This window comes from Miniopterus schreibersii, assembly GCF_964146895.1.
Source record: "Miniopterus schreibersii genome assembly, chromosome: 4".
NCBI classification, from domain to species: Eukaryota; Metazoa; Chordata; class Mammalia; order Chiroptera; family Miniopteridae; genus Miniopterus; species Miniopterus schreibersii.
In genome coordinates, this window is record NC_138105.1 from 74,020,891 (window position 1) to 74,044,279 (window position 23,389).

Here is a 23,389-nt window from a genome sequence, read left to right on the forward strand (position 1 = left end):
AAGTTATCCTACCGACTCGCCAGCTTTTGACCATTCCCTTTCCCCATCATACCCTGTGCTCCCCGAGCAGTAATGTGCTCCGACTGGGTCCCCGAGCCCGGTACACAACAGGCGCTCAATAAATGTGGGAAGACTCCCATCGACTAAGGGAACCGATGCTCGGAAAGGACAGGGACCTACCCATGGCACACAATCCTGGGGATCTACGGAGCCTTGGGAGATAAACGGGGGGGGGGGGGGTTGCGGGGCCCCGAAGTACCAGCTGTCACCATACGCTGTGTGACTCGAGTGAGCGACACTCTCTGTGTGCCTTGTTGGAAGCAGGCATTAGGATGAGGGTGTCCTTGACACACACGACCTCCGGTGGCCCTCCGGGAGCTAGACAGTCCCCATCTCCAGGCAAGAACGTTGGCTGCGCCCCCATTAGTTCGTAGCGCGTGCCCCTCCTCCGCGCCAGCGGGGCCGCGGAGGCCAGCGGGAGAGGAAGTTGGGGGAGGGGACAGGCAGTTGGACAGGAAGTGGGTAGGGCTAGCGACTCCCCGCTCCCCTGACCCGGGCCCCTTGGGATGGAGGCGGGACTGGGGCCCGCCTGGCCCTTCCCTTCCTCTTCCTGCGTCTGGAGCCCCAGCGGCTCCCCACTTCCTGCCTGCATGCAGGCCTGAGTGGTGGTGGCGGAATCCTATACTGGGGGCAGCCTCAAAGAGGGAGGCATAATGGGGGTTCCGCAGGTAGCGGGAGGGGGCGTCCCCAGCAAGACAAACATATGACACAGGAAACCTGAGTGCACAACCACACAACACAGGGCCAATCCGCCCACGCGTGGAGGCAGACGCGCATGCGCGCGCCTCCCCCACGTGCACACAACCTAACACTGCGTCACTGTGCCCAGCACAACCGTGGAACAGAATACTGCCGCAGAGCCACAGCGCACACGTGAGCTCACGCAGGAACAGGAACACACACTCGCGGTTGTTCCTTAGGGCAAAAAAAAGAATACGCATGGCAAACAGTCATTGGAACATCCAGACCTGGAGTCACATAACTGGACCATCTCGCCCTGACCCCACCCCCAGCCCACACATGTCTGCTAACACAGCCCACAGATACCCTTGCACACAGGCCTCCACTGGGCCCAGGCACTCCTGCCCTGTGGTGTCCTTGTCTCAGTGTCCCCATCTCTTCTGCACGCCCCCTTGGGGCAGAAGGGCCCCAGGAGGAGGAATGGGGCACCCACTGTCTGCACCCTTGATTCCTGCAGAGGCACAATTAAAGGTGGTTCGAGCCTCATTTACAGCTGGCAGCACTGAGGCTGAGAGGCCTAGCCAACCAGGGGTTACCCAGTCAACAGTCACCCAGCACATACTGTTAACACAGGGTGTGACTGTGAAGCCGTGCATGGTGGCTTCCAGGGTTTGGCCTGGGTACCCACGAGTTTTTTGTCCATGTGATGTGTCTTTGTGTTGTGTGTGTGGCTGTGGGTGTCCACAGGCTTGGTGAGACTCCAGGTCCATGTACCCAGCTCTCAGGAAGCTTCAACAGAGTGCTCCAGAGGGATGGAGAGTAGCTGCCGTGGGAAGCTGTGGCATGGCTGTGCATATGCGAGTCTCTGTGCGGCTGTGTGCCTACGTGAGCTATGAGCTGTGTCTCCCTGTTCCGTGACAGCCACTATTGGGGCTTTGTATATACCTGTGTGTGTGTAATAGTGTGTTCCTAGGTGAGCTGGGTGTGGGGAGCTCTGGGGAATGATACATCCAGTGTGACCGCCCGTAGCAGTAGTTGTTCCAGGGTCTGTTCGGACTTAACGTGTGTCCTGGATGTGAGATTGTATTTGCAACTGAGTGGGTGGTTGTGTTCCTGGGTGTGCAATTTGGGGGGCTGGTCCTATCCGAGGTGTGTGTGTACAGCCTTGATCAGCTGTGTCCCACTGTGCGTCCCAAGGTGGCCGTCTCCACTCATGCCCTGCGTGTATGTGGCCATCACACACACACACACACACACGCGCGCGCGCGCGCGCGCGGGGTGGGGGGAAGAACCCTGCGCGTGCGCGCCCAGCCCAGGGTTCCAGCAGCGGGACCCACCCGCACGCCCGCCATCGCCCCTTTAAGAGCGGCGCCCGCGGGCGACAGGGAGGCCGGCGGGGGCGCGCGCGGCGGGAGGAGGGGGCGCGCGCTTCCCGGAACAGCCCGCGCTGTGGGAAGAGAGGAAGAAAATAAACCCGCGGTTTAAGCTGGAGCGGCCGCCCCTGCCGCCGCCGCCGCCGCCGCCGCCGCCGCCGTGTGGAGCTCCCCCGCGCGGATGATGCCCGCGGTGCCTGCGCAGGGCTCCGGGCGGTGAGGCCCTGGGCGAGGGGTAGCTATGGAGACGACGAGCGCCGCCAGCCGCGCCGCCTGACAGGTGTGGGCCGGGGCGGCGGCGGCTCGGAGCATTATGTACGCCAAAGGGGGCAAGGGCTCGGCCGTGCCCTCCGACAGTCAGGCCCGGGAGAAGTGAGTTGGGGACCGGGGGCGGAGCTCGGCGGCGGCGCGGATTCCGTGGGCCCCAACGCCGGCGCGCTCCGCGAGGGGCACGTGGGCGCGGGGTGCCCGGCGTGCGGGACCCGAGTGCGCTTGAGGGGCCGCGAGACTTGAGGGGGAGTGCGAGACCAGAGGGGCGCGAGATTTGAGGGGGCGCGCGGGACTCGGGGCGTGAGGGGCGCAAGGAGTTGTCAGGTTTGAGGGGGCATCTCGAGATCCTCAGAGTTAAAGGGGTGTAAGATAACGGGGGCGCGCCACACTGCAGGGGCGTGAGACACCCTAGAGGCTTGAGGGGTTGGGAGATTTGTGGGAACGCGTGAGACACCAGGGCGCGAGATCCGAGCAGGACTTGAGGGTCGCGAGACCTCCTTGACGGTCAAACCTTGAGTGAGTGAGGTTGCGGACGCGCGTGGGTGCGGGATCGCGATCCCGGCTGCTTCACGCATTCTCCAGGGGAGTTTCCAGGGCGGGGGAGCCTGGCCTTTCTGGACCCTCGCGCTGCATGAAGAGCTTGAAAGAGGCCACTTGTCCTCTGGGCAGCTGTGTGGGACCCCTGGGGACGCCACAAGGCTCAGTCCTGTGGCGCGGGCCTCTGGGTGTTGGAGCCCAGAAGCCCCTCCTCTTATTTTGGGCGTGGCGCTGGGCAGTGGGTACTAGGTGTCCTTGAGCTGGTAGGAGAACAGTATCTAACGCACAGACCCTGCAGATTGGGGCTGGGGCCCTCAGAGGTGGGGGTTTGGTCTGGGGCGGGGTGGCAGCCTGAAGCTGGCACTGCCGCTTACCTTCTCTGTGGCATTAGGCAAGGGAGTGCCCCTTTCCTAGGCTCATTTTTCTTTCCAGAGAAATGCAAACGTAATATCAGTGCCATTTCTTAGGATGCGGGAGAACTTGAAAGGTGCTGGGAGCTGCGACCTTCTCACAGCAAGGGCACCCAGCAGCTTGCAGTTTTGTTAAAGTGCCAGGGAAAGGTGCCTGCAGGAGGGACAGCTTTCCTTGTCTGATAGCCAGTGGCCTATTCGCAGGATCCTAAGAAGTCCAGCCACTTAGAGTGGCCTGGGTGGGAAACAGACTGCAAGAACAGAGAGGAAGCTGGGTCATTCTGCAGAATTCCTTGATGAAGCTCCTTGAGGGCCAGGCCAGTGAGGACTTGTATGTCTTGGCAGTAAAGAGGAGCCCTGGATGTGGGCTTGTTTCACCCCTCTCTTGTCCTGACTCTTCTACCTGTGCTAACAGTGGGACTTCCTTCTCCTCCACAAGGACAAGTGTCTCTTCTCTACCCAGCTTTAGGGTCATTTTGGAGAAGAGATTCTTCTGGCCAGAAGATGCTAGGCAAATAACTGCCCTTTCAGGCCTCCCTTTCCCATCTGCACAGTTTTGAGGTTGGGTTCCATTTTCAAGTACCCTTAAGCACAAAGACTTTTCGAAACTGGCATCTGGCTCCTGCCCAGGTTGGAAGCAGGGCATGTCTGGCATTGTCAACCCATACCTGGGGGTCCTGGTGTGTCCCCGAGTCGTCCTCTTACACTGGTTTCTAGGCCTGGGTGGAGTGTGGTGGTTGGGAAGGCAGGTCTCAGTCCTGAAGAATCCCACATTCTAGCAAGGAGTCAGGTGTCAAGGCAAATAAATGGGAGGCCAAGCGGAAAGATGATCTCAAGATACTCTATGAAGAAAGCGAAGTGGGGAAGTGGGTAATAGTGAAGTATAAGGGGGCTGTCAGGTGTGCAGAGACCTGGAGGAATAGCAGGTGGTTGAGGGCACAGCAAGTGCAAAGGCCCTGGGATGAGGCCTGGCAAAGGATCTTGGGCTGGTGCCCTGGATGGGGGAAGGGCTGCCCATGAGGACTGTGGGCCAGAGAGGCTTGTGTGTCAAAGTGCACTCTAGCTCCCATGTGGAGTGGGGCTTATAGGGGGTGGGGAGTGGAGGCCAAGGGATTTAGGGGAGGTGGGCACAATGATCTGGGTAAGAGCTGATGATGGCAGCTTAGATGTGGCTGTGGAGAGCAAAGAAGGTAGAGAATCAGGGATTTGAGCTGAGGGTAGTGGGGTTGGGAGTTGGGTTTCAATTCCATCAGACATTCCAGCAGAGATTTGATTCTTTGAACCTGGCCTTGGCTCTTGGCCAGGGCTGGAAAGGGGGTTATCTGAATCCTGGCCACTTCCCCCATCATCCCCTCACTCCCTAGCCTGTCCAGCAGAGGGTCTCAGAGGATGGGGGAATTTGCAGAAACATGTCCTGTGGAGGCTAGAGATGCCATGTCACCTGCTCTCCAGTCTCCTTTTTGGCCAGAGTCATCCTGTGCTCATCTGTTTCCTGTAGAGGGTCCTAGAAGAATGTTGGTTTGGAGATGGGGTTCTGCTGCTAAAGGAAGTTTATAAAATACCATATGGTTACATCCCCCATTTCTCCAAAGGGGATGCCCAGAGAGGAAGTGACCTGTTAAGCTCACGGAGAGCACTAGAGAGGTAGGCTGACTGCTCTGTTTCGCTATCTGAAATGTGGCCTGACAGCCTTGCAGGATTCTCGAAAGGACTGCCTGAGAGGCTGCAGGTAGCCACCAACTGAGCCACTTCCTGTCTCTGAGCTTCAGTTTCCTTCTCTGTGAAATGGAGTGAAGGAGTTGCACTGCTCAAGTCCTTGGCTCTCCTGGACTGTGTTTTCCTCTCTTTCTCCTGAGCCCTTCTGACCCCCCATCTCAATGTGGGGTCTGGGCCAGACTGCCTCAGAAACAGAGCAGCTGCTGGGTACACTGATTGAGGGTTCCTGCCTAGCAGGGGTGCACAGCGAAGCTTAGGGAGTACAGTGATGGGGTGGCATGGAGGGCGAAAGGGAGGCTGGGGTCCTAATGGACTGCCTGAATCAAGGCACAGCCTCTCCTGTAAATAGTAAATACGCTGAGGCTATGGGGAAGCCCATGAGTGACTGCCACCCAGAACTAACTAGTTTGCATTTGTTGTTGGTTTTAGGTCTTTTTATTATTTATTTATTTATTTAAAATTTTTTAAAAAAAAAAAAATTATTTTAGAGAGAGAGGAAGGGAGAGGGAGAGAGAAACATCAATTGGCTGCCTCTTGCACACCCTGACCTGGGATGGAGCCTGCAACTTGGGCATGGGCCCTGACTGGGAATCGAACTGCCAACCTTTTGGTGCATGGGACAGTGCTCAACCAACTGAGCCACACAGGCCAGGGCTTGGGTCTTTTTAACTTAGGGATGAAAGTGACAGGGACAGTTGGAGGACCCTTTGTGCCCTCTGTATTGCTCTATTTCTGTCTCAGAGGCTCTGCCTTTGAATTGGGGGGAGAGGTCTAAACATCTGCTGTATGTGTGTATCTCCTTGAGCACTTTTGTGTTGCCAAGTGGATTTAGAATAGATCCATAAATGGCAACGATGGTTGGCGTTACTGAGCAACTTGTGTTTTTCTCCTGGGATTGGTTTTGAGAATGGCACTTAGCCACGGAGAGTTTGTTTATAGCCCAGCAGGTGAGACAGTCACCTGTGTGTCTATCCCTGCTTCCAGGTTTGACCATGGGCATCCTTGTTGGTGAGGGCATGGGTAAGAGATTCTTGAGGAAGGAACCCTTAGGCTGAGTCCTGGAGGCTGAACAGTGTCAGTGGACACAGGGAAGCCTCTGGGGAAGGGCCTGAGAAGAGGAGGCATCTGGGAAGAGAATGGGAGGAGGGGGAAGGTGGGGGTGGAATTTGTGAGGGGGGTTATCACTGGCCACTGGGTGGGAGAAAAGCTGTAAGCAGCAGAGGCTGCCAGGAGGTTGATGAGGAGGTTGGCCACCATCCTGGCAAGAGATAGCTGAAGTCCTGGCCTTGAGGGTGGCAGATAGGAGGGAGGAAATGTGTGGGCTGGAGAGTCCATTTGGGGGGCATCACTGGGAACTGGCTGGTCGATAAGATGGGGTCAGGTGGTGAAACAAGGCTGTGAGTACATGGCCTCTCCCTGTCCCCAGCAGTGTGTGCATCCATGGGCCTCAAGGGGTAGGAGGGTACTGGGCAGGGAGCACTCGTTACCCTAATTCCTGGTAATTATAGTAATTCTTGATAATTATGGTGGAGTCATCCCACGCTCCCTGCCAACCACCTGCCTTCTTGTAGCAGGAGCCCCTCCATTGGGTGGGCTCTTTGTTCTGCAAGTCATTTGCTTCCCTGGGATTTGGCTCCAGAGCCCTGCTCTCCCCTGTAACCGAGCTCAGAGCCTGGATGATCAGAGGCCTAAGTCCTCCCTAGAGGTCCCAAAACAACCTGACCCAATGTCCTGGCTATAAAACTTTTTACCCAAAACAAGAGAAACAGCCCAGAATTCCTCCCTGTGACTGAATCCTGGTGAAAATTAAAGTGTCAACACATAAGAAAAGTCAGCAAAACTGAGAATCTTCTCCAGCTTCTCTTTGCTCTTGGGGTAAACCCCCAAATCCTTAACATCGAAACAGTGCTCACCAACCACTTCAGGTAGTTGTCCTGACATCTCAGGAGGGGATCTGGGTGGCTAGGGGCCCAGGATGGTCTTGTGAGCTCAGCAGGGAGGGAAAGAGACCAAATCTCTGCCCTCCCAGCTACATTTCAGTGGGGGCTGCAGACAGTGAGCAAAGACGTGTCAACTGGGAATAAATAAGATGATAGGGAGAAATTGGGCGCAGGGGAGTGGGGAGTAGGTGTAACAGGGAAGCCTCTGACAGGTGACATGGAAGTCTCTAGGTGGAAGTGCCCCAGGCAGGGAAACAGCTTGTGCAAAGGCGCAGCGTGGAGGGTGGCCAGTATGTGTGTTGGGGGCAGTGGAAGGTCTAGCGAAGAATGCTGTCAAGGAGGTGTGGAGAGTCTAGGGGCTGGGAGAGAGCAGCCATTGGAAGGGTACTGTCAAAATTCAGGTAAGAGAGATGGTGACCTGGACCAGGTGTGTGGTGGAAATGGCAGGAGAGAACTTTCTCCTTAAGGTTTTACCCTGCCTGGCCGGGCGTGGCTCAGTGGTTGAGCATCGACCTAGGATCCAGGAGATCGGGGTTCAATTCCCAGTCAGGGCACATGCCCGGGTTGCAGGCTTGATCCCCAGTTGGGGGCATGCAGGAGGCAGCCGATCAATGACTCTCTCATCATTGATGTTTCAGCTCTCTCTCTTCCTCTCTGAAAAGCAATAAAGATATATTTTTAAAAATATATTTTACCCGAATTTAATAAGTGTAGTGATCTCAATCTTGGGGGACAGCATGCACCACACCTCTGTGAGTCAAGGCCAGACCACCAAGGTTGGACCACACAGGTGTGGGATGGGAGACAGGGGTGAGGTTGAGGAGAAGCTATGGTGGGGGCAAGTTGAGGTTGGGCCTTTAGATGCCAGATGGATGGTGGACCCCAGTTTTGGGAAGGCCAGGCTGGAGCACCCTGTGTGCAGTTGTGTGAAGATGTCATCAGAGCAGGAGGGAGGTTGCCTAGAGAGAGGAAAGGAGAGGCCTAGACTGATAGAGAGTAGAGCAGGCAGGCATGGGCTCCTAGACTTGTGTCTAGGTCAGATGCCACCATGGACAGTCCAGGGCCGCAGGAGATGGAGAAGGACCTGGTGGGCTGGCAGCATGGAGTCCTTGGTGGATATGGTGGGGCCAAGGATGACTTTTTTAAATTTTATTTTTAATATATCTTTATTGATTTCAGAGAGAGGAATGGGGAGGAGGAGAGAGAGATAGAAACATCAATGATGAGAGAGTCATCACTGATTGGCTGCCTCATGCACTGGGAATAGAGCCGGCAACCCGGGCATGTGCCCTGACCAGGAATCAAACCTCGATCCCCTGGATCCTAGGTCAATGCTCAACCTCTGAGCTATGCCTGGCCAGGCCAGGGCCACTTCTTCAGGAGGTTTAGGGTCCCCTGAAAAGGGCCTTCTGCCCCTGGGGGTGTATGGCCAGAGTGTAGCCCGTGCCCTCCCCCATCCTGAACCCCCAACTCCATCTTGCTACCTGTCTCTGGTTTCTCATTCCTCCAGTCTTTCCTGCTCCCTGCACTGACCCCCAAAGTGGGCAAGGGGCTGGCTGGAACCCTTAGCTTCTCTCTTTGCCCAGAGGATGGGGTGGTGAACAGGTCTGGGCTTTTCATGTCCATTCTTTCACCAATGGATATGGGCCTGGGAATGCAGGTCACCTGAGAAAGCTCAGGAAGCCTCTAGAAAGGGAGGTATCACAGGAGTGAGCTGGACAGATGAGCCTGGAGTCCAGGGGGCAGGGAAGGTGACTGTGCTGGAGAGGGACAGATGCTGGAGACTGCTGGGGGGGGTGCAACATCAGAATCTGGGGGTCCTGGGCTGGAGGCACTGCCAAGAGGGGTGTGATGACATGGTGTGGACTGTGGCCAGTCTTGGGGGACACACACACTTGGAGCTGTGTGACTGCCATGAGCCCTACTCCTCTGTGCCCCATCCCTGTCCCTTGGGTGGCTGTCACAGGTCACGTGGTGCAGTGTGAACCATGGACACACCTCACCCTGAGATGGCTGCCTCTCAGAACCCCCAACATCCCCCTCTTGTCCTTCCGTAGTACACACTGCCTCCCAATTCACCATATAGCTTGCCTTCTTGTATTGTTGCTCCATTGTTCCTTCTCACAAGCAGGTAGCCTCCAGGGGGACAGGGGTCTGTGTGTTCATTACACAAGGAGGCCCTGGGCCAATGTTTGTTGAATGAATGAATGAAAGAATGGGCAGGTGGATGAAGGAAGGAAGAGGATCCAGTGTAAGGGCAGATCCGTGGGGCTGGTAGTGGGGGCAGGACAGAGGGCTGGAGCTGGCAGGGGTGTCTGATGGGTTCAGGGGCTGGGATGTGAGGAATGAGGAGCCTGGCTGGGAAGGGCGGGAGAGCAGGAGGGTGAGTCAAAGCAAGTTTATTTTTAGATGGGGCTGTCAGCCTCCCGAGAGTGGCCAGTTAAGTTGGAGGCATAGCCTCAGGCCTGCCCTCGGGGATCCTCCAGTCTTGGATCCAGACCCCCTCCCCCCTCAGCCCACCTCAGTCCTCACTGGGCAGTAGGAGGATCCTGAGGCATCCAGAGGGGTCTGTGTCAGTGGAGTGGGTGGCTTCAGAATGGCTAGGGGGCTGGATCTTGTCCCTCCGCCAGCTGGTGTAGAAGACAGATGGGAGGGGAAGCAGAGGTGGAGGCAAAGGATGGAGAGGCCTGGGAGGCAGTGTGGATGGGCAGACCTTCCTGTGTGGCCCAAAGAAGGCGCTGCTGGTTGGCTGGTGTCCCATACTCTTGGGGTGGGCTGCTGCTGAGTTTGAGGGGGGGTGTACCAGGCACTGTGGGCGTTTGGCAGCCGAGTAGAACTGCTGGCCCCATCTCCCCTCACCCACCCACACTGTCCCAGACTCCCTGAGGGCTGGTACAGAGAGTTGGCAGGCACTGATCCCCAGGAAGAGGATGGGGCCCAGGGACACCTGGAGGAGGAAGGCCTCAGGGAGGAGAGGAGGGCCCTTTCCTTCCTCATCAGGCAAGGCTGGGAGTGAATGAAGTGCTGGTGCTGGGTGCATGGCTCAAGATGCCTGCTTAGAGACGTCATGTAGCATACAGTCAGGAGTGATACCTAGGAGCCCTTTCTCTAGGCAGAAGACCTCTCCGGGGCCAAGGTTGCTCTGCGGTCCTGGCATCAGCAGGATGGCGCTAGGACTTAGTCCACAAGAGGGTGTTGAATTGACTAGAATTTGGTCTGGAAATAGGGGGTTGGGGACTGCTGGCAGTGTTGCCTAGAGGAGGGACCTGCAGGCTGGGTGTTGATGGATGTGTAGGACTTAGCAAGACTGAGCAGCTAGGGAGGAGGCCATCTCCTGTGAGGAGTGGGGGAGATGGGGGTTTGGGGGACCAGGGCATACAGTGAGTGAGGCTAGAGGTGGTGCAGTGAGGGCCCATTGTGGGCCCCATGCCCCTCGTCTCCACCTGCCCATCTGAAGGCAGGTGCCTGGCCTGGGACCCTTGGGGACAGGTTTGAGGCTGACCTGATCCCAGGCCTCCTGAGAGCCTGAGCCACTTCCGCCCCACCCTCAGGTTGGCGCTGTATGTGTATGAGTACCTGCTGCACATTGGTGCCCAGAAGTCAGCTCAGACCTTTCTGTCCGAGGTAAGCTGGACTGGCCTCTCTACCCTTACCCCAGGGTCCCTCTCCTCCCAGTTTCTGTTGGGGCTCCAGTGGTTGTGTCAGATGGCCCCTCTGAAGGCCCTAGGAACTAAGGGCTGGGGTGGGTCAGGACCCAAAGCTGGCATAGAGGCTTTTCTCTGTCCATCTGAGGATCTGTTGCAATCCTCTGCCCTTGTGCTTACCCATTTGTCCCCTCCTGGCTACCTTGCAAGGTCCCCTGGTCCCTGCCCCATGTTCCCTGCCTGAGGGGGGATGGGGATCCAGCAGACTGGGCAGTGGCTCCTCACCTGCCTTCCTTCTCCTGTGCAGATCCGATGGGAGAAGAACATCACACTGGGGGAGCCCCCAGGCTTCCTGCATTCCTGGTGGTGGTGCGTGTGGGGCTGGTGTGGGCAGGCTATGGAGGGGGCTGGGTGGGGGGTACTTGGGGAAATCATCAACTCTCCCTGCCACCCACAGCGTGTTCTGGGACTTGTACTGTGCAGCGCCTGACCGCAGAGAGGCATGCGAGCACTCAAGTGAGGCCAAGGCCTTCCAGGACTACGTGAGTCCCGCCCTAGGGACCCGGCATGGGCAAGGTGGTGGGCCTGGGGCCTGGGGCCTGGTGTGGGGGTGGAGAAGGGTGGGGTGGTGGGGGGTGGCTGTGTGGCCTGTGCTTGGCTTAGGAGGGCTGGGTGCCTGCGTCCCTGTGCCCTCCACTGGGCCCCAGGTCACTTACAGGGAGGCTCATTTCACTGCACCGCAACCCCAACACCTTCCTGAGGCTGGCTCCTCTTTTTCCCCTTCACTTGAGCCCCTGATCCAAGCTAGACAGACTGTAGCTCCTACCTCCACTACTACCTGTCCCCTGCCAACCCAGCCTTTCTGAGCCTCCTGGGGTAGGAGCCCAGCCAGGATTTCAGAAGTTCAGCTGACAGCACCTATGACTTTCTCTATGACTGGGGTTGCTGACTTACCTCTTTGGCCTCAGTTTCCCTCTTGATTGATGAGGAGGGACGGCACCAGAGGCCTGTTTGGAGAGAGGAGTGTGTGTGTGAGTGAGTGTGAGAGAGAGACATGAGGAGATGGGTGGCATCTTGTCATGGGGTGCAGATGGCAGCCCCCTGCCTTTATCTTCTTCACCCTGGCCCCTCAGACAGATCAGGGGCAGACCAGGGAGGGCTTGAGGACCCTAGGCTGTGGGCCTGAGGGCCAGGCAGCAACTCAGCCAGCTACTGGGGAAGGTGCAGCTCCAGGCAATTTCCCCCTTTCCACCCCCTCCACCCTTTGCCCTCACTGTCCTCCAGCTGGTGCCCTCACCTCTTCCCCTCAGGCCTCCCAGGGCACAGCTGCCCCCACCTCTCTCTTTGTAATGGCACCTGAACTCAGGCCTCTGCAGGGCCAGGGTGCAGCAGGGGCAGGGGTTTGCCATGTACCTGAAGTTGCCACACACATGTGCGCTACATGGAAGCCAGGGTCCCTGCTGTTTTCCCCCATCAGATCCCTCTGTGCATTTGTTGTCCCTGTGTCCCAGTTCCACCAGACCCGGGGCCCAGGGGTGTCTGGAGCTTTGTTCCTCCTTGTGCCTCTCCAGTGTCTCCCCCGTGGCCCCAAAGCACCCCAGCCCCCACCTGGGTCTGACAGCTTCTGGTGCCTCCTGGGAGGGCAAGGAACTAGGGTTCCACATTGGTGTGAGCGTGCTTCCTTGTGTGCACCAGTTACCATGGCAGCAGAGGGCCTGGGCACAGCGCAGGCACAGTGATGGGGGTGCACAGGGTGATGGGTCCCTGCAGCCCCCACTCTAGTTGAGAGAACCTTCCCCACCCTCCCAGGGGGGCTGCAGCCCTCCTCTAACCCCCTCCCCTCCAGGCCACTTGGGCATCTCGAAAAAATGCCAGCGCCTAGGCCATTATCATGGCAACTCTGGGTGGGTGCTTTTGAGTGGATGATTGACGTGGGGGTCCAGAGGAGGCTGTGCATTACCCCTTCAGGGCCTAGAGTTGAGGAGCCACAGAAGTGAGGGGTACCCTATATCGCCCCTTCATGGTCCTGAGCTCTGCTTGCAGCCTTCCCTACCACCACCCTCTCCTCCTTGACCAGGAAACTCTCTGGCACCTGCTGTGGCTATGAAGGGGGGCTGCTTCCCTTCCTATGGGGTAGGCAGTGTGGGGTGGACAGACCCAGGGCTCAGAACGTGTCCCCCTCCAGCCACTGAAGCAGGCTCCTGCCAGAGTAGCTGCTACTGGCCATCAGACTGTGTTTGTTTTGTAGTGAGGTAGAGGCAGTGGGCACCCAGGGGCTGAGAGCTTTGTCCTCCTCACCCCCCAGGGTTGATTAGACTTTCAGATGACCTGTGCTGGGACTTGGGAATGCTCTCAGCCACTGTAGGCCTGTGGGGGCTCCCACCAGTACCCCCAGCTTGGGGCCTGGGCAGGAGTCCTTTGGAGGCAGACCTTTGAGAAGGAGCAGGAAGGGTGTCAGACTACAGTTTCGCTTAGGGAAGAGTGTCTTCAGGAGCCCCTTGCCCCACTCCTGTAGGGCAGGAAATGTGACTGGGCTACTGCTTAACTCCCCTGAGCCCAAGTGGCTGCAGTTCCACACATTCCTGATCACCCCTGGTGCTGGCTTATGCCAGCCTCAGAAACAGCTGTGATGAAGACTATCCCTTTCCTCCTGGGGCCTGGTGGGGTAGGTGTGGAGGGTGGGTGACAGACAGGAGTGGAGGGGCCCCCAGAAAAGTGCTCTCTAACTCGATGCCTTTCCCTATCCTTTGATGTGTCCCCTCTGCCCTATAGACTAGCCCTCCATCCCTCCTCCCCCACTGCTCTATGGGCCCCAAAAGCTGACAAGCCTGGGACTTGGAACTGAGCAGAGGAAATGACTTGTCAGCCTTCCCTTTGTATCTCTACCCTTGGCCCACAAGATAATGCCCCTCAAGCCCCTCTAGCACCTGCCCTTCTCCCTTCCTCCATCTGAAGAGAGGTTGGGGGCCTGGAGACTGCACCTAGGGAGTCTAGCTCTTCCTCCCCTCTCTCTTGGAATGGGGGGGGGGAGTAGTCTGCACAGCAGCTCTGAGGAGGAACCCTGGGGAGGGAGGTTCATCTTGAAGCTGTTGAATGATCTTTTGTCTGTTTATTTGAGGTGTGTTAGGTAGAACTGGGGGTCCAGCTAAGCTGCCTTGTCAGCCAGGACGACACTGGGTGTGTTGGGAAGGGCCTGGCTTGGGTTAGGTAGGGATGGTGCCCCTACCAGACGGAGGTTGAATTCAGATGGAAAGAATCAGCCTGTGTTGGACAACTGAGGGCATACCAGTCCTGGGTGATTGACATTTTCAGACCTTCATAGTCCTCAGGCTCTGGACACAGGGGGTTGGGAATCTCTGGATCCCTGACCTTCTTCATGGGCTATGGGCTCAACTGGGTTGGGCCCTGACCACCTCCAGGTTCTCAGGTGCAGCAAAGAGGCAGAGCCCTTTCAAAGCCACCCAACAAATCTGAATCTGTAGACTTGTCAGGGTTGTTAAACTGGGGTGGGGACACAGGGGCAGCTGCTCTGTCACCTAGAGGACCCTCCAGGCATCTTCCCCTGCTTGGACAGAGGGTCAGGTGGCTTGGGTTCTGTGGGACTGGCTATTTGCTGAGGGAGCATTGGGGCAGAACTGGCCTGACCACACCCTCGTGTCTCCCCCACCCTGCAGAGTGCTGCAGCTGCCCCCAGCCCTGTGATGGGGAGCATAGCCCCCAACGATGCAGTGGCAGCAGGTCCCATGGCACCTGGCTTCTTCCAGGTACAGCCAGGGCTGGGGCCCTTGTCCCCCTGATCCTGGGTACACGTGTCAGAGAATGACAGGTGCAGGTGCTGATGGGTGGGCGTCCCAGGTTGGGAGAAACCCCAAGGTGGGCAGGCTGGAGTTGGGTGAGAGGGTTGTAGGTACGGTGGGGATGCACATGTGGGCCTTGGTGGGGCTAGGAGAGGGTGAGATCTCTGCACACTAGACCTGTGTGTGTACATGCCAGGGTGCCTGGGCCCGCAGAGCATGGCTTTCTGAGTCACGGGTCTGGCCCATGACCCCTCCTGTAGGGGACATCCCCAGTCCTGCAGATAGGTGAGTGGCCCACCCTCCTGCCTCCATGGCGTCCCCTCCACTTCACCTCCCTCCGCCAGACTGAGCAGGGTCTCAGGAAACAGTGGAGCTTCTGGTGACTTAGCTCTTCCCAACCCATCTGGTTCTGTCCTCCTAGGGCCCCCTTGGCTCCCAGCCGCCCCCCCACAACCCCAACACCCCCATGATGGGGCCTCACATTCAGGTAAGGACATGTGACACCTCTGCCCCTTTGACCATGCACACCCTGCTCCTCTGCTCACACACACCAGGAACTGGCCACTGTGGTTTGCTGGCTGGGCCTGGAGGAGGGGGTGAGCCAGGCTTTGGACCTGGGCACAGCAGGAACCAGGTTGCTTTGTGGGGGTGAGTGGGTAGGGAGACGTGCTGACCTCTGGTCCACCTCTTCCAGCCCTTCATGTCACCGAGGTTCCCAGGGGGTCCCCGGCCCACTCTTCGGATGCCAAGTCAGGTGACAGAGGGCAGACAGACTGGAGGGAGGGGGCAGGAGCTGGGCTGGGGTGGGGGCTCCAACACTCATTGCTGCTATGCTTCCTCTGTAGCCTCCTGTGGGCCTCCCCGGCTCCCAGCCCCTCCTCCCTGGCACCATGGACCCCTCCCCACGTGCTCAGGGTGAGTAGAGAAGCTCCAGCTGGTGTTCACCATCAGGATCCCAGCTTTAAGTGCTTCATCCGGGCTGCCTCATTGTACAACCCCTCCTACCCCCCCAGGTGTGTGTCCCAACCTGAACCACCTCTCTTTGCTCCCACCCCAGGGCATCCCAGTATGGGCCCAATGCAGAGGGTGACTCCTCCACGGGGCATGGCCAGCATTGGGGCCCAGGTAAGGGGTGAACCCAGGGGGCTTCAGGAGCTCTCCCCTCTTGGCCTGCACTCAGGGCCCTTTCCCCCTTCACAGAGCTACGGAGGTGGCATGCGGCCCCCACCCAACTCCCTTGCTGGCCCAGGCCTGCCCACAATGAACATGTAAGGCCATAGGGGACCCCTGGAGTGTGCTCACGAGGGCCACCACCCAGTTTCCTGGGCTGGATTAGCACAATAGCCTGGGATATTATTTATTCGAATGTTGGGTGGGGAAGCTAAGACCCAAAGGCCAATGAGTGATGGGTTGGGATTTCCAAGTGGTTACAAATTAGCCAACAGCACATGTTGGGCTAATGGGGCCTGGCCCATGGGGTGGGGGTGGGGGTGGGGGGGGCTGGTGTGCTGCCTGGCCCAGCTCATGTCCACCCACCATCTCTTAATAGGGGCCCTGGAGTTCGTGGCCCATGGGCCAGCCCCAGTGGCAACTCGGTGAGTTGGGGAGTCGGGTGGGGGGGTGGATTGGGTTGGGGGTGGATACAGTTGGACTGCTCACAGCTGCCCCTCTCCCTAGATCCCTTATTCCGCTTCCTCCCCTGGCAGCTATACGGTAAGTGGGGCCCTGGGGCCAACGCTGGGAGACCTGATGGAGGGTAGCAGGTGGGGGCCTTTCTAATGTTTTGTCTACCTCTGTGTGTAGGGACCCCCAGGAGGCGGTGGGCCCCCTGGAACACCCATCATGCCCAGCCCTGGAGGTACTAGGGCCTGGGTGGCAAGGGGAGGGGTGTGCTTGGGAGAGGCCTCTCATATCCACCTTCATGCACCATCTTCCCCAGACTCCACCAACTCCAGTGAGAACATGTACACCATCATGAATCCAATGGGGCCAGGCACTGGCAGGGCTAATGTAAGTGGGGAGCTGTGGGAGAGGGGCTGCTCTGGTGGGGCAGTGGCCAAAGTCCCACACCCCCCCTCTGCCCACAGTTCCCATTGGGCCCGGAGGGCCCTATGGCAGCCATGAGCACGCTGGACTCTCACCAAGTGAACGGATCTCTGGGTGAGTGGGTGGCTCTTGACCCACCCCCCACAGGCTGCTTTGCTAGCCTCATGCTCCCGCTGATGCGCCCCCTCCCCCCCAGCCGCCCCTCCACCTGTGTTCCCTGTAGGGGCATCGAGGTCGCACCCTGAGCCTTCGTGGGCGACTCAGTGACTTGGGCCGCACTGGGTGAGGGTCCAGTAACTAAACCGTGGGGACGCCTGGCTACCAGCACTGATATCCCTTTAGGCCTTCCTTCGGGACCCCCAGTGGCTGGGCTGAGGGATTGGGTGCGGCTGTGGGGGGGATAGGAGCGTGGTTCAGGGAGGGACTGGTGGACCCTGACTCAGGTGCATGAGCCGTGTGTTCCCTTGTCTGTCATCCTCAGGCTCGGGCGACATGGACGGGTTGCCGAAGGTGAGGGGCCACGCTCAGGCGAGGCCGGGGTGTGGGGCGGACTGCGCAGGGGCCTCGCGGTGGTGGTGGGGTCAGGACAGGAGTCTTCTGCTGACTGCGGCTACCCCCAGAGCTCCCCCGGCGCCGTGGCCGGCCTGAGTACCGCCCCGGGCACCCCGCGGGATGATGGCGAGATGGCGGCCACCGGGACTTTCCTGCACCCGTTCCCGAGCGAAAGTGTAAGCGACTGCGTCGACTCCCCCCCTGCGGCGGCGTCGGGCCGGAGGGGCCTGGCGGGCAGGCCCCGGCGGGGCGGCCGGGGGGCCAGAGCAAGACCGTGACCGCGGCGGGCCAGGTGGGGGGGCGGCCGCGGTATCCTTTTCCTCCCCTCTCCCCTTCCCATCCTGCCCTGGTCTCACACTCCTACCCTGCCCCCACCCTGTGACCCACGCCCCAGGGCGGCCTCAACTCCCTAACTTGGACACCTGCCCCCTGCCCCACCCGGCCCTTTCTCCCTGGGGGGCGGGTCCCAGCCTAGGCCACAGCTGAACCCGACCCCCCCCCCCCCCGCGCGCCACCCCCTCGTTTCTCCGCAGTACTCGCCCGGGATGACCATGAGCGTGTGATGGGGTAGCAAGCCCCTTGCCCACTGCCAGCCGCCTCTGCCCAGAGCCCCTGCCCAAGGCCAAGGGTCAGGGGCCCCAGTGGTCTAAAGGGGGAGGGTCTGAGGTCATACCTCGGGCAGCTGGACTCCTGGCCAAGGCTTGGAGGCCCACATGAAGGACTCTCATTTTATTAAAAACAAAAACGCAAGGACCTCAGAGATGCTCTTTTCTGTATGGGCCCAACTCTCCTCCCTCACCCGTTTCTATTTTGTCCTGGGAGACTCCTTGGGGGCCTCCTTTTCCTTGGACAGTAAGGGGTGGGCCCCCATCAATAAATGTAACTTGTTTTGGTTTTTGGTGTATGGTCTTGATTACTTCACTGTGGCTTGCAGCCACACCCTCCATATCCTGGGGGTCTCAGCCCCACTTTCAGGGGGGTTCTGGAAAGTCCCCGAGGGTTGGGACAAGTTTTGAAGGGTAGATAGGAGTCTTTGCCAGGTGAAAAATTGGGAGGTGGTTAGGGTTAGGTCAAAACCCCCCAAACCCACAAGTGTGGCTGATAGTGGCAATGCCTTTATTGTCTTTGGGGAGGCCTGGAAGGGTGGGTCCAGAGAGGCAAAGGGGGTAGGAGTTGCTGGGAGCTGTATGGCCACCACCTCAGGCGGTGGCCACATGCTCAATTTGCTTGCGGCTGGGGCGTTCCATCTTGTGCTCCAGAAGCATGTGGTTCTGTGGTGGAAGCCCCACACAGGCCCTGGAGGATGGTGGGGAATCAGCAGGACCTCCAAACCCTAGGGCCCTGTGACCAGCCCAGCCCTGAGTGAGCATAGGACTACGGGTAGGGGCCCCCCAGGTAGGGCACACCTGAGGATGTTCTCAATGCAGCTGCGCTGTCGGAAGAGTGAGTTGACCACAGGGCTTCCCGGTGGAGCCAGCGGTGCTTTGAAGAGGAAGCCCAGCAGTGACAGCATGGGGTGGAAGCCCTGAGGTTCCGGATCTGAGTCAGTACAGAAGCTCACCCGCTGGCACAGCTCTGTCAGCAGCGCCAGGTCCAGCATAATAGGCGCAGCCAGGAGTGAGTCCTGCAGGGCCAGTGGGTCAGGTGATGGGTGGCATGGGCAGGTGTGGGGGATCCCACTCCTGCCCCCATGCACTCCGCACCTCGCAGGTATTATGCAACACCAGCGTGTTGGTGCCGCCCAGCATCAGCTCTGATGTATATTCATCCATTGCGCGTTTGCTGTCACCTACATATGGCACGTACTTGATAACCACCTGTGGGGCGGCATGGGGTCACACACGTCTCCCTCCTTGGCCAGGTGACGCCCCCCACCCCCCCATCCCCTGCCTGCATCCCACACACGCAGTGGTCGGGCTCCTCGCCAGGTGCATAGAGCACCGGGTTGCTCTGCACCATGTCGTCCACCACACTGCTCTTGGACACCTCCTTGGAATGGAACTGCGGCGGCGCTGACAGGTTCTGCCCATCATTGTTGCCCAGGTGGTTGTAGCTCACGATGGACATGGTCTACAGGAACAAGGGGCACGCAGATGCTGCAGACCCCGCAATGCAAGAGCCCCAGAGCTTGGAATTAGACCCCACCCCCTGAGCCACGTACACCCAGGTCCACGTACCCCCCAGGTTCACGCACCTTGAGGCCAGAACTGATAAGGAAGTCAACCAGCACAGACTTGACCTTGGTCTGACCTGACTTGAAGTCATCTCCGCCCACAAAGACACGGCGCTGCCATGCGAGCTCAAGTGCGCCAGGCACCAGAGTGTTTTGCGGGGACCCATTGAGAAAGGCGCAGCCCTCCAAGATGCTGGCTACAGCGAAGAGTGTGGAAGGTGACACCTCCAGACCTAGCTGCGGGCGCAGGCAGGCAGTCAGTGGAGGGGTCCTTGGGGCTGACCCTGACCATGCTCCACTCTGGGGTGCACCCACCTGGATGGTACGCAACAGGTTTTCAGCAGTGTCATTCAGGCCTGGGACCAGTTCGCAGAAGCGCTCCGTATTCGCTGTCCACAGCACGATGACTTTGTCCAGCCCCGCGCAGGACCGGAAGTCACGGATATCCCTGCGGATCTGCTCCAGCTACGGAGGGGGGTAGGTAGTACAGGCTCCCTGACCTGTGGAGGCCTGGACTACTCAGCTCCCCAAGTGCAAAGAGGGGCCGGGACCCTCGGGATGGGGCATGGGGACAAAAGGGGAACAATGCAGGGGCAAATGGGGAACAGGTAGCGGGTGAGGGGCAAATAGTAGTGGGAACAAGTGCTGCACCTGCTGCGCGCGCGTGCCAGGGATGAGGTTGTCTGCGCGTGCGCTCTGGTTAGCTGCGATAAACTCTGGGATGTAGACCGAGGGTCTTGGGCGCAGGGCCTCCATGTGCGGCCACAGCTGTTCCTGCAGCCCCCAATCCAGCACCTGCGCGCGCCGCATAGCCTCGGCTAGGTTCAGCGAAGATATGTCCCAGCCTGGAGGCAACCCTCAGGCTCAGCCAGGCCCTACAGCTGAGCCCCTTGCGGCCCCGTCTCCCACCCCACCTCTGACCCAGGGCCCTGCCCACCGTCGAACACGAGGTCTTCTGGCGACACCATGGGCAGCAGCGTGTGGAAGGGCACGAACACCTCCTGGCCCTCAGCGTCCAGGCCCAGGCTAACAGTGCCTGCCTGGGTCAGCGAGCCATAGTAGTTGGCCTCCTGGGGGCGGGGTGGGGGTGGGGGTGCGCGGAACAAGACAGTGTCGTTGAGGTGGGCGTGGTGTGGGAGGGCCTGTAGGCCCCTCCCAAATTGCCCCAAGATAGGGCGTAAGCCACTCCCCCCCCAAAGGTCCCTCTCCAGAGCCTGCCACCACCTTAGGCTCCGCTCCCTTAAGACCCTTGGAGTCCAAGCCCCCGGAGACCCATCCTCTCAGAGCTCTCAGAGCCCGTGTCATGCACGGGGACTCCAGCGGAGCCCTAGCTTCCGCAACAACCCACCCGACCCCCACCTTACGACCCGTGCGCGTGGGCCAGGACAGGCGAAGCCGGTTGGCCAGCACAGCAGCGGTGAGCGTGGAACCGTTGTTGCCACCCCAGCCGACAAGCATGACCCCCAGCCGGGGGACCTGCCGGGCGGTCCGGAATGTGAAGCGCGTGGATGAGGGGTGCACCTGAGGGAAAGCAGCGCAGTGAGCCTGGGGCCGCAGACGTTGGGCAATCCCACCCCCTCCCGGCTCTCTGGGTCTCCAAGCCCCCGGCCTCCCCGTCCTTAGCCCACCTTGAGGACACCGTCCTCGCGGCTGACCCTTGTTGTCCGGTATTCGTACTGCGCCTCAATGGCCTCCGGGCTGTATACCACATCAGGGCTCTCGACCACAAACTGGGCTGCGGCCTCCATCACAGCAAGCTAGGGGCACAGGATTGGCAGGAAGCCAGCGGGTACGAGAGCAAGCAGAGCGGACTTTTATTCTTATACTTTATTATTGATTTGAAAGAAGAGTGAAACAGCCATTTGTTGTTCCACTTATTTATGCATTCATTGGTTGGTTCTTTTGTGTGCCCTGACAGGGACTCACAACTTTGGCATGTGGGTACCACTCTCCAACCAGACCCGCACCCCGCCAGGGGCCCCACTCACCCACTCACGGACGTGGAGTCGGTTCAGACAGCGTAGCAGAAAGCGCAGCGCGCCCAGCCAGTGCTCGGGGGCGCGAGGAGAAAAGGTCTGCGGCCCCGCCCTCGCTCCGCCCCTCGCTCCGCCCAGGCTGGTGAGCAGGGTGGGGGTGGGCTCCTGGCGTTGGATTAGGGTTCGAGGCCCTACAGTGCAGTGCCCAGGAGGCTATCACTCATCTGCCCCGGCCGGGTGCTGCTGGGCATCCAGGTGGGCGGCAGACCCCTCCCAAGCACCGAGTGCGTGGATTCACTTCGCATCACAACCTGTTAGGGCATGCAGCCTCTTAGCTCTGTTTCATGAAAGAGGACATTAAAGCTGCAAGCAAGCACCAGGCCCCAGTCACAGGGCAGGGTAGCTGGGCCTACGAGGCATGGGTGTCCCTGGGTCCGAGAAACTGTGGGGGAAACTGAGGCAGAGGACTGAACTAGGACGTAAACCTCAAAGCCAGACACTCTTCCAGCCCAGGGTGCCTCCCCCTTCCTTCCTTAGTAGCCAACAAGCACTCTGACCTCTGACAAGGCTCACATCGGGGGTCCTGGGAGGCCAGGGTTTCCCCAGCTACAGCAGGAGGACTTGGCAGGATGAGGTTGGGGGATGGTGGTGGCTGTTAGGTGGGCAGGGAAGAAAAGGGAATGGGAAGGACCCAGTCAGCCAGCTAGGGAGGAGCTGGGCTTCCACAGCACTGCATCCCACTAGCACCCTGTGATAAGGGAGCGTGGGAATCTGGCAGGCGAGTGGGAGGGTTGCTCCCCCAGGAACTTTCCAAAACAAGCGGCCTCCTCTGGCTGAAAAGTTTCCACCACTGGAGTTGGCCCAAAAGGTGAATAGTTGGGAACATTCACAGGAAACATGGTCAGGGCCTGGTCTTGTGGGGGTGGGGGGTGGGGGATCTAAGACTGGCCCCAGGCTTTGCTCTTAATGGGCCCCCAGTGTGGGGGAGTTGGTAGTGGACCAGGGCACCCCCAGCTGGAGGGAACTGAGAGCGAGTGCTGGTTAGGGCAAGCTGCCTGAAGGAGGTGGCTGCTGGAAGGATCTGGTGGGGACAGTGGTCTTGAGATCTGAAGACATGTCTTATCAAGAGATACGAAGAGCTTCCCAAACAAAAACCTGGGGGACTGAATTCAGGAGCAGATGAAAAGGTGGCTGGGGAGGGGAGGTGGTATTGGGAACCAAGGCAGACCTTCAGGGCTGGGGACAGAGAATATGATATAAGTATTTGGGTTTTGTCCTGGTTCCTGGGTGGAGACTGAGTTTGATCATCAGTGGCCAGTGATTTACTCAATCATACCTATGTAATGTAACCTCCATAAAACCCCCTAAACAGTGGGGTATGGTGAAAACATATGCTGGGAAGTTGGCACACCGAACAGGCATGGAAGCCCTGTACCAGTATCCACATCCTGCCCTTTGCATCTCCTCTGACTGTTGAAGTATTTTCCTGAACACTGTGAGCCATTATAGCAAATTACCAAACCTATAAGGGGGTCATCTGAAACCCTGATTTATAGCCAGTTGTTCAGAAATATGGGTGGCAGGGGACTTGTGGCTGGTATCTGAAGTGGGGGGCAGTGTCTTGTGGGACTGAGCAGCTTAACCTGTGGGGTATGATGCCAGCCCCGGAAATTGAACTGTCGGATGTCCAGTTGGTCAGAGGATTGGAGGGTCAAAGAGGGAGCTCCCACCTCCAGGCCAGATGTGATGTCATGGGAATGTGTGCTGAGAAAGAAGGAGGCCCCAAGATCCAGCCCTAGCATTCTCAGGGCAGCGTGTGGGAGGTGCCAGCTGGAGGCTGGTGGGGCAGAGCAGGCCCAGGCGGGCTCCATGGAGGGGGCAGTGCTGGGGTTAGCTGGAAGCAGCTAGAAAGGACTATTCCTCCCTGTCAAGACAACTGCTAGGGTTGCTAGGTGTACAACACCAGGTGAGTGTGCTGCCTGGGGGCAGGTGGTGAGCAACTGAGGACCACTGTCCAGACCAGACCACTGTCCCCACTAGACCACAGGCTCTCGAGGGCAAGGGCAGAGTTATCTTGATTACTGCTGAGTGTCAGTACCTAGGGGGAGCCCGGTACACAGGAGGGGCTGTGGGATCCAGGTGCTGGTGAGAGGACAATCAGGGATGTTATCCAGTAAGTGGCAAGGGAGGGGGGAGCACCAAGCCCCTTGGCCA

The 23,389-nt window shown here is 58.9% G+C and overlaps 2 protein-coding genes across 12 annotated transcripts; one reads left to right on the plus strand and one right to left on the minus strand.

The window, feature by feature from the left end:
* Positions 1–2,056: 2,056 nt before the first annotated feature.
* SSBP4 (single stranded DNA binding protein 4) lies at positions 2,057–17,921 on the plus strand. Of its 11 annotated transcripts, none has more exons than XM_081134927.1 (18): positions 2,089–2,486; positions 10,539–10,611; positions 10,939–11,000; positions 11,089–11,173; positions 14,306–14,395; positions 14,850–14,915; positions 15,123–15,182; positions 15,274–15,343; positions 15,486–15,553; positions 15,629–15,696; positions 15,978–16,023; positions 16,106–16,141; positions 16,232–16,286; positions 16,368–16,438; positions 16,516–16,588; positions 16,956–16,984; positions 17,095–17,202; positions 17,560–17,921. In XM_081134927.1, the coding sequence occupies exons 1-18, from the start codon at positions 2,428–2,430 to the stop codon at positions 17,587–17,589; spliced, it is 1,149 nt and encodes a 382-aa protein (XP_080991053.1). In that variant the 5' UTR covers positions 2,089–2,427; the 3' UTR covers positions 17,590–17,921. The 11 variants fall into 11 exon arrangements, with proteins under 11 accessions (XP_080991054.1, XP_080991053.1, XP_080991056.1 ...); XM_081134925.1 differs by having other exon boundaries at positions 2,128–2,486; positions 17,095–17,318; XM_081134928.1 differs by lacking the exon at positions 14,850–14,915 and having other exon boundaries at positions 2,057–2,486.
* Positions 17,914–21,773, minus strand: ISYNA1 (inositol-3-phosphate synthase 1). Its single transcript, XM_081134914.1, has 12 exons — positions 21,733–21,773; positions 21,188–21,486; positions 20,828–20,956; positions 20,559–20,720; positions 20,137–20,269; positions 19,851–20,044; positions 19,515–19,664; positions 19,221–19,436; positions 18,932–19,096; positions 18,730–18,843; positions 18,433–18,650; positions 17,914–18,322 (listed from the first exon to the last, which is right to left on the minus strand). Exons 3-12 carry the CDS (start codon positions 20,945–20,947, stop codon positions 18,226–18,228), a joined length of 1,569 nt encoding a protein of 522 aa, XP_080991040.1. The 5' UTR covers positions 20,948–20,956; positions 21,188–21,486; positions 21,733–21,773; the 3' UTR covers positions 17,914–18,225.
* Positions 21,774–23,389: the final 1,616 nt, after the last annotated feature.

Excerpts from the sequence above, each read along its gene's own strand:
- SSBP4 (XM_081134920.1), top strand. The coding sequence starts at position 2,428 with ATGTACGCCAAAGGGGGCAAGGGCTCGGCCGTGCCCTCCGACAGTCAG. Across the intron at positions 10,612-10,938 it reads CTCAGACCTTTCTGTCCGAG|ATCCGATGGGAGAAGAACAT; the intron begins GTAAGCTGGACT and ends TCTCCTGTGCAG. Across the intron at positions 16,985-17,094 it reads ACATGGACGGGTTGCCGAAG|AGCTCCCCCGGCGCCGTGGC; the intron begins GTGAGGGGCCAC and ends GGCTACCCCCAG.
- ISYNA1 (XM_081134914.1), bottom strand. The coding sequence starts at position 20,947 with ATGGAGGCCGCAGCCCAGTTTGTGGTCGAGAGCCCTGATGTGGTATAC. Across the intron at positions 20,721-20,827 it reads GCGAGGACGGTGTCCTCAAG|GTGCACCCCTCATCCACGCG; the intron begins GTGGGCTAAGGA and ends GCTTTCCCTCAG. Across the intron at positions 18,844-18,931 it reads GCGAGGAGCCCGACCACTGC|GTGGTTATCAAGTACGTGCC; the intron begins GTGTGTGGGATG and ends GCCGCCCCACAG.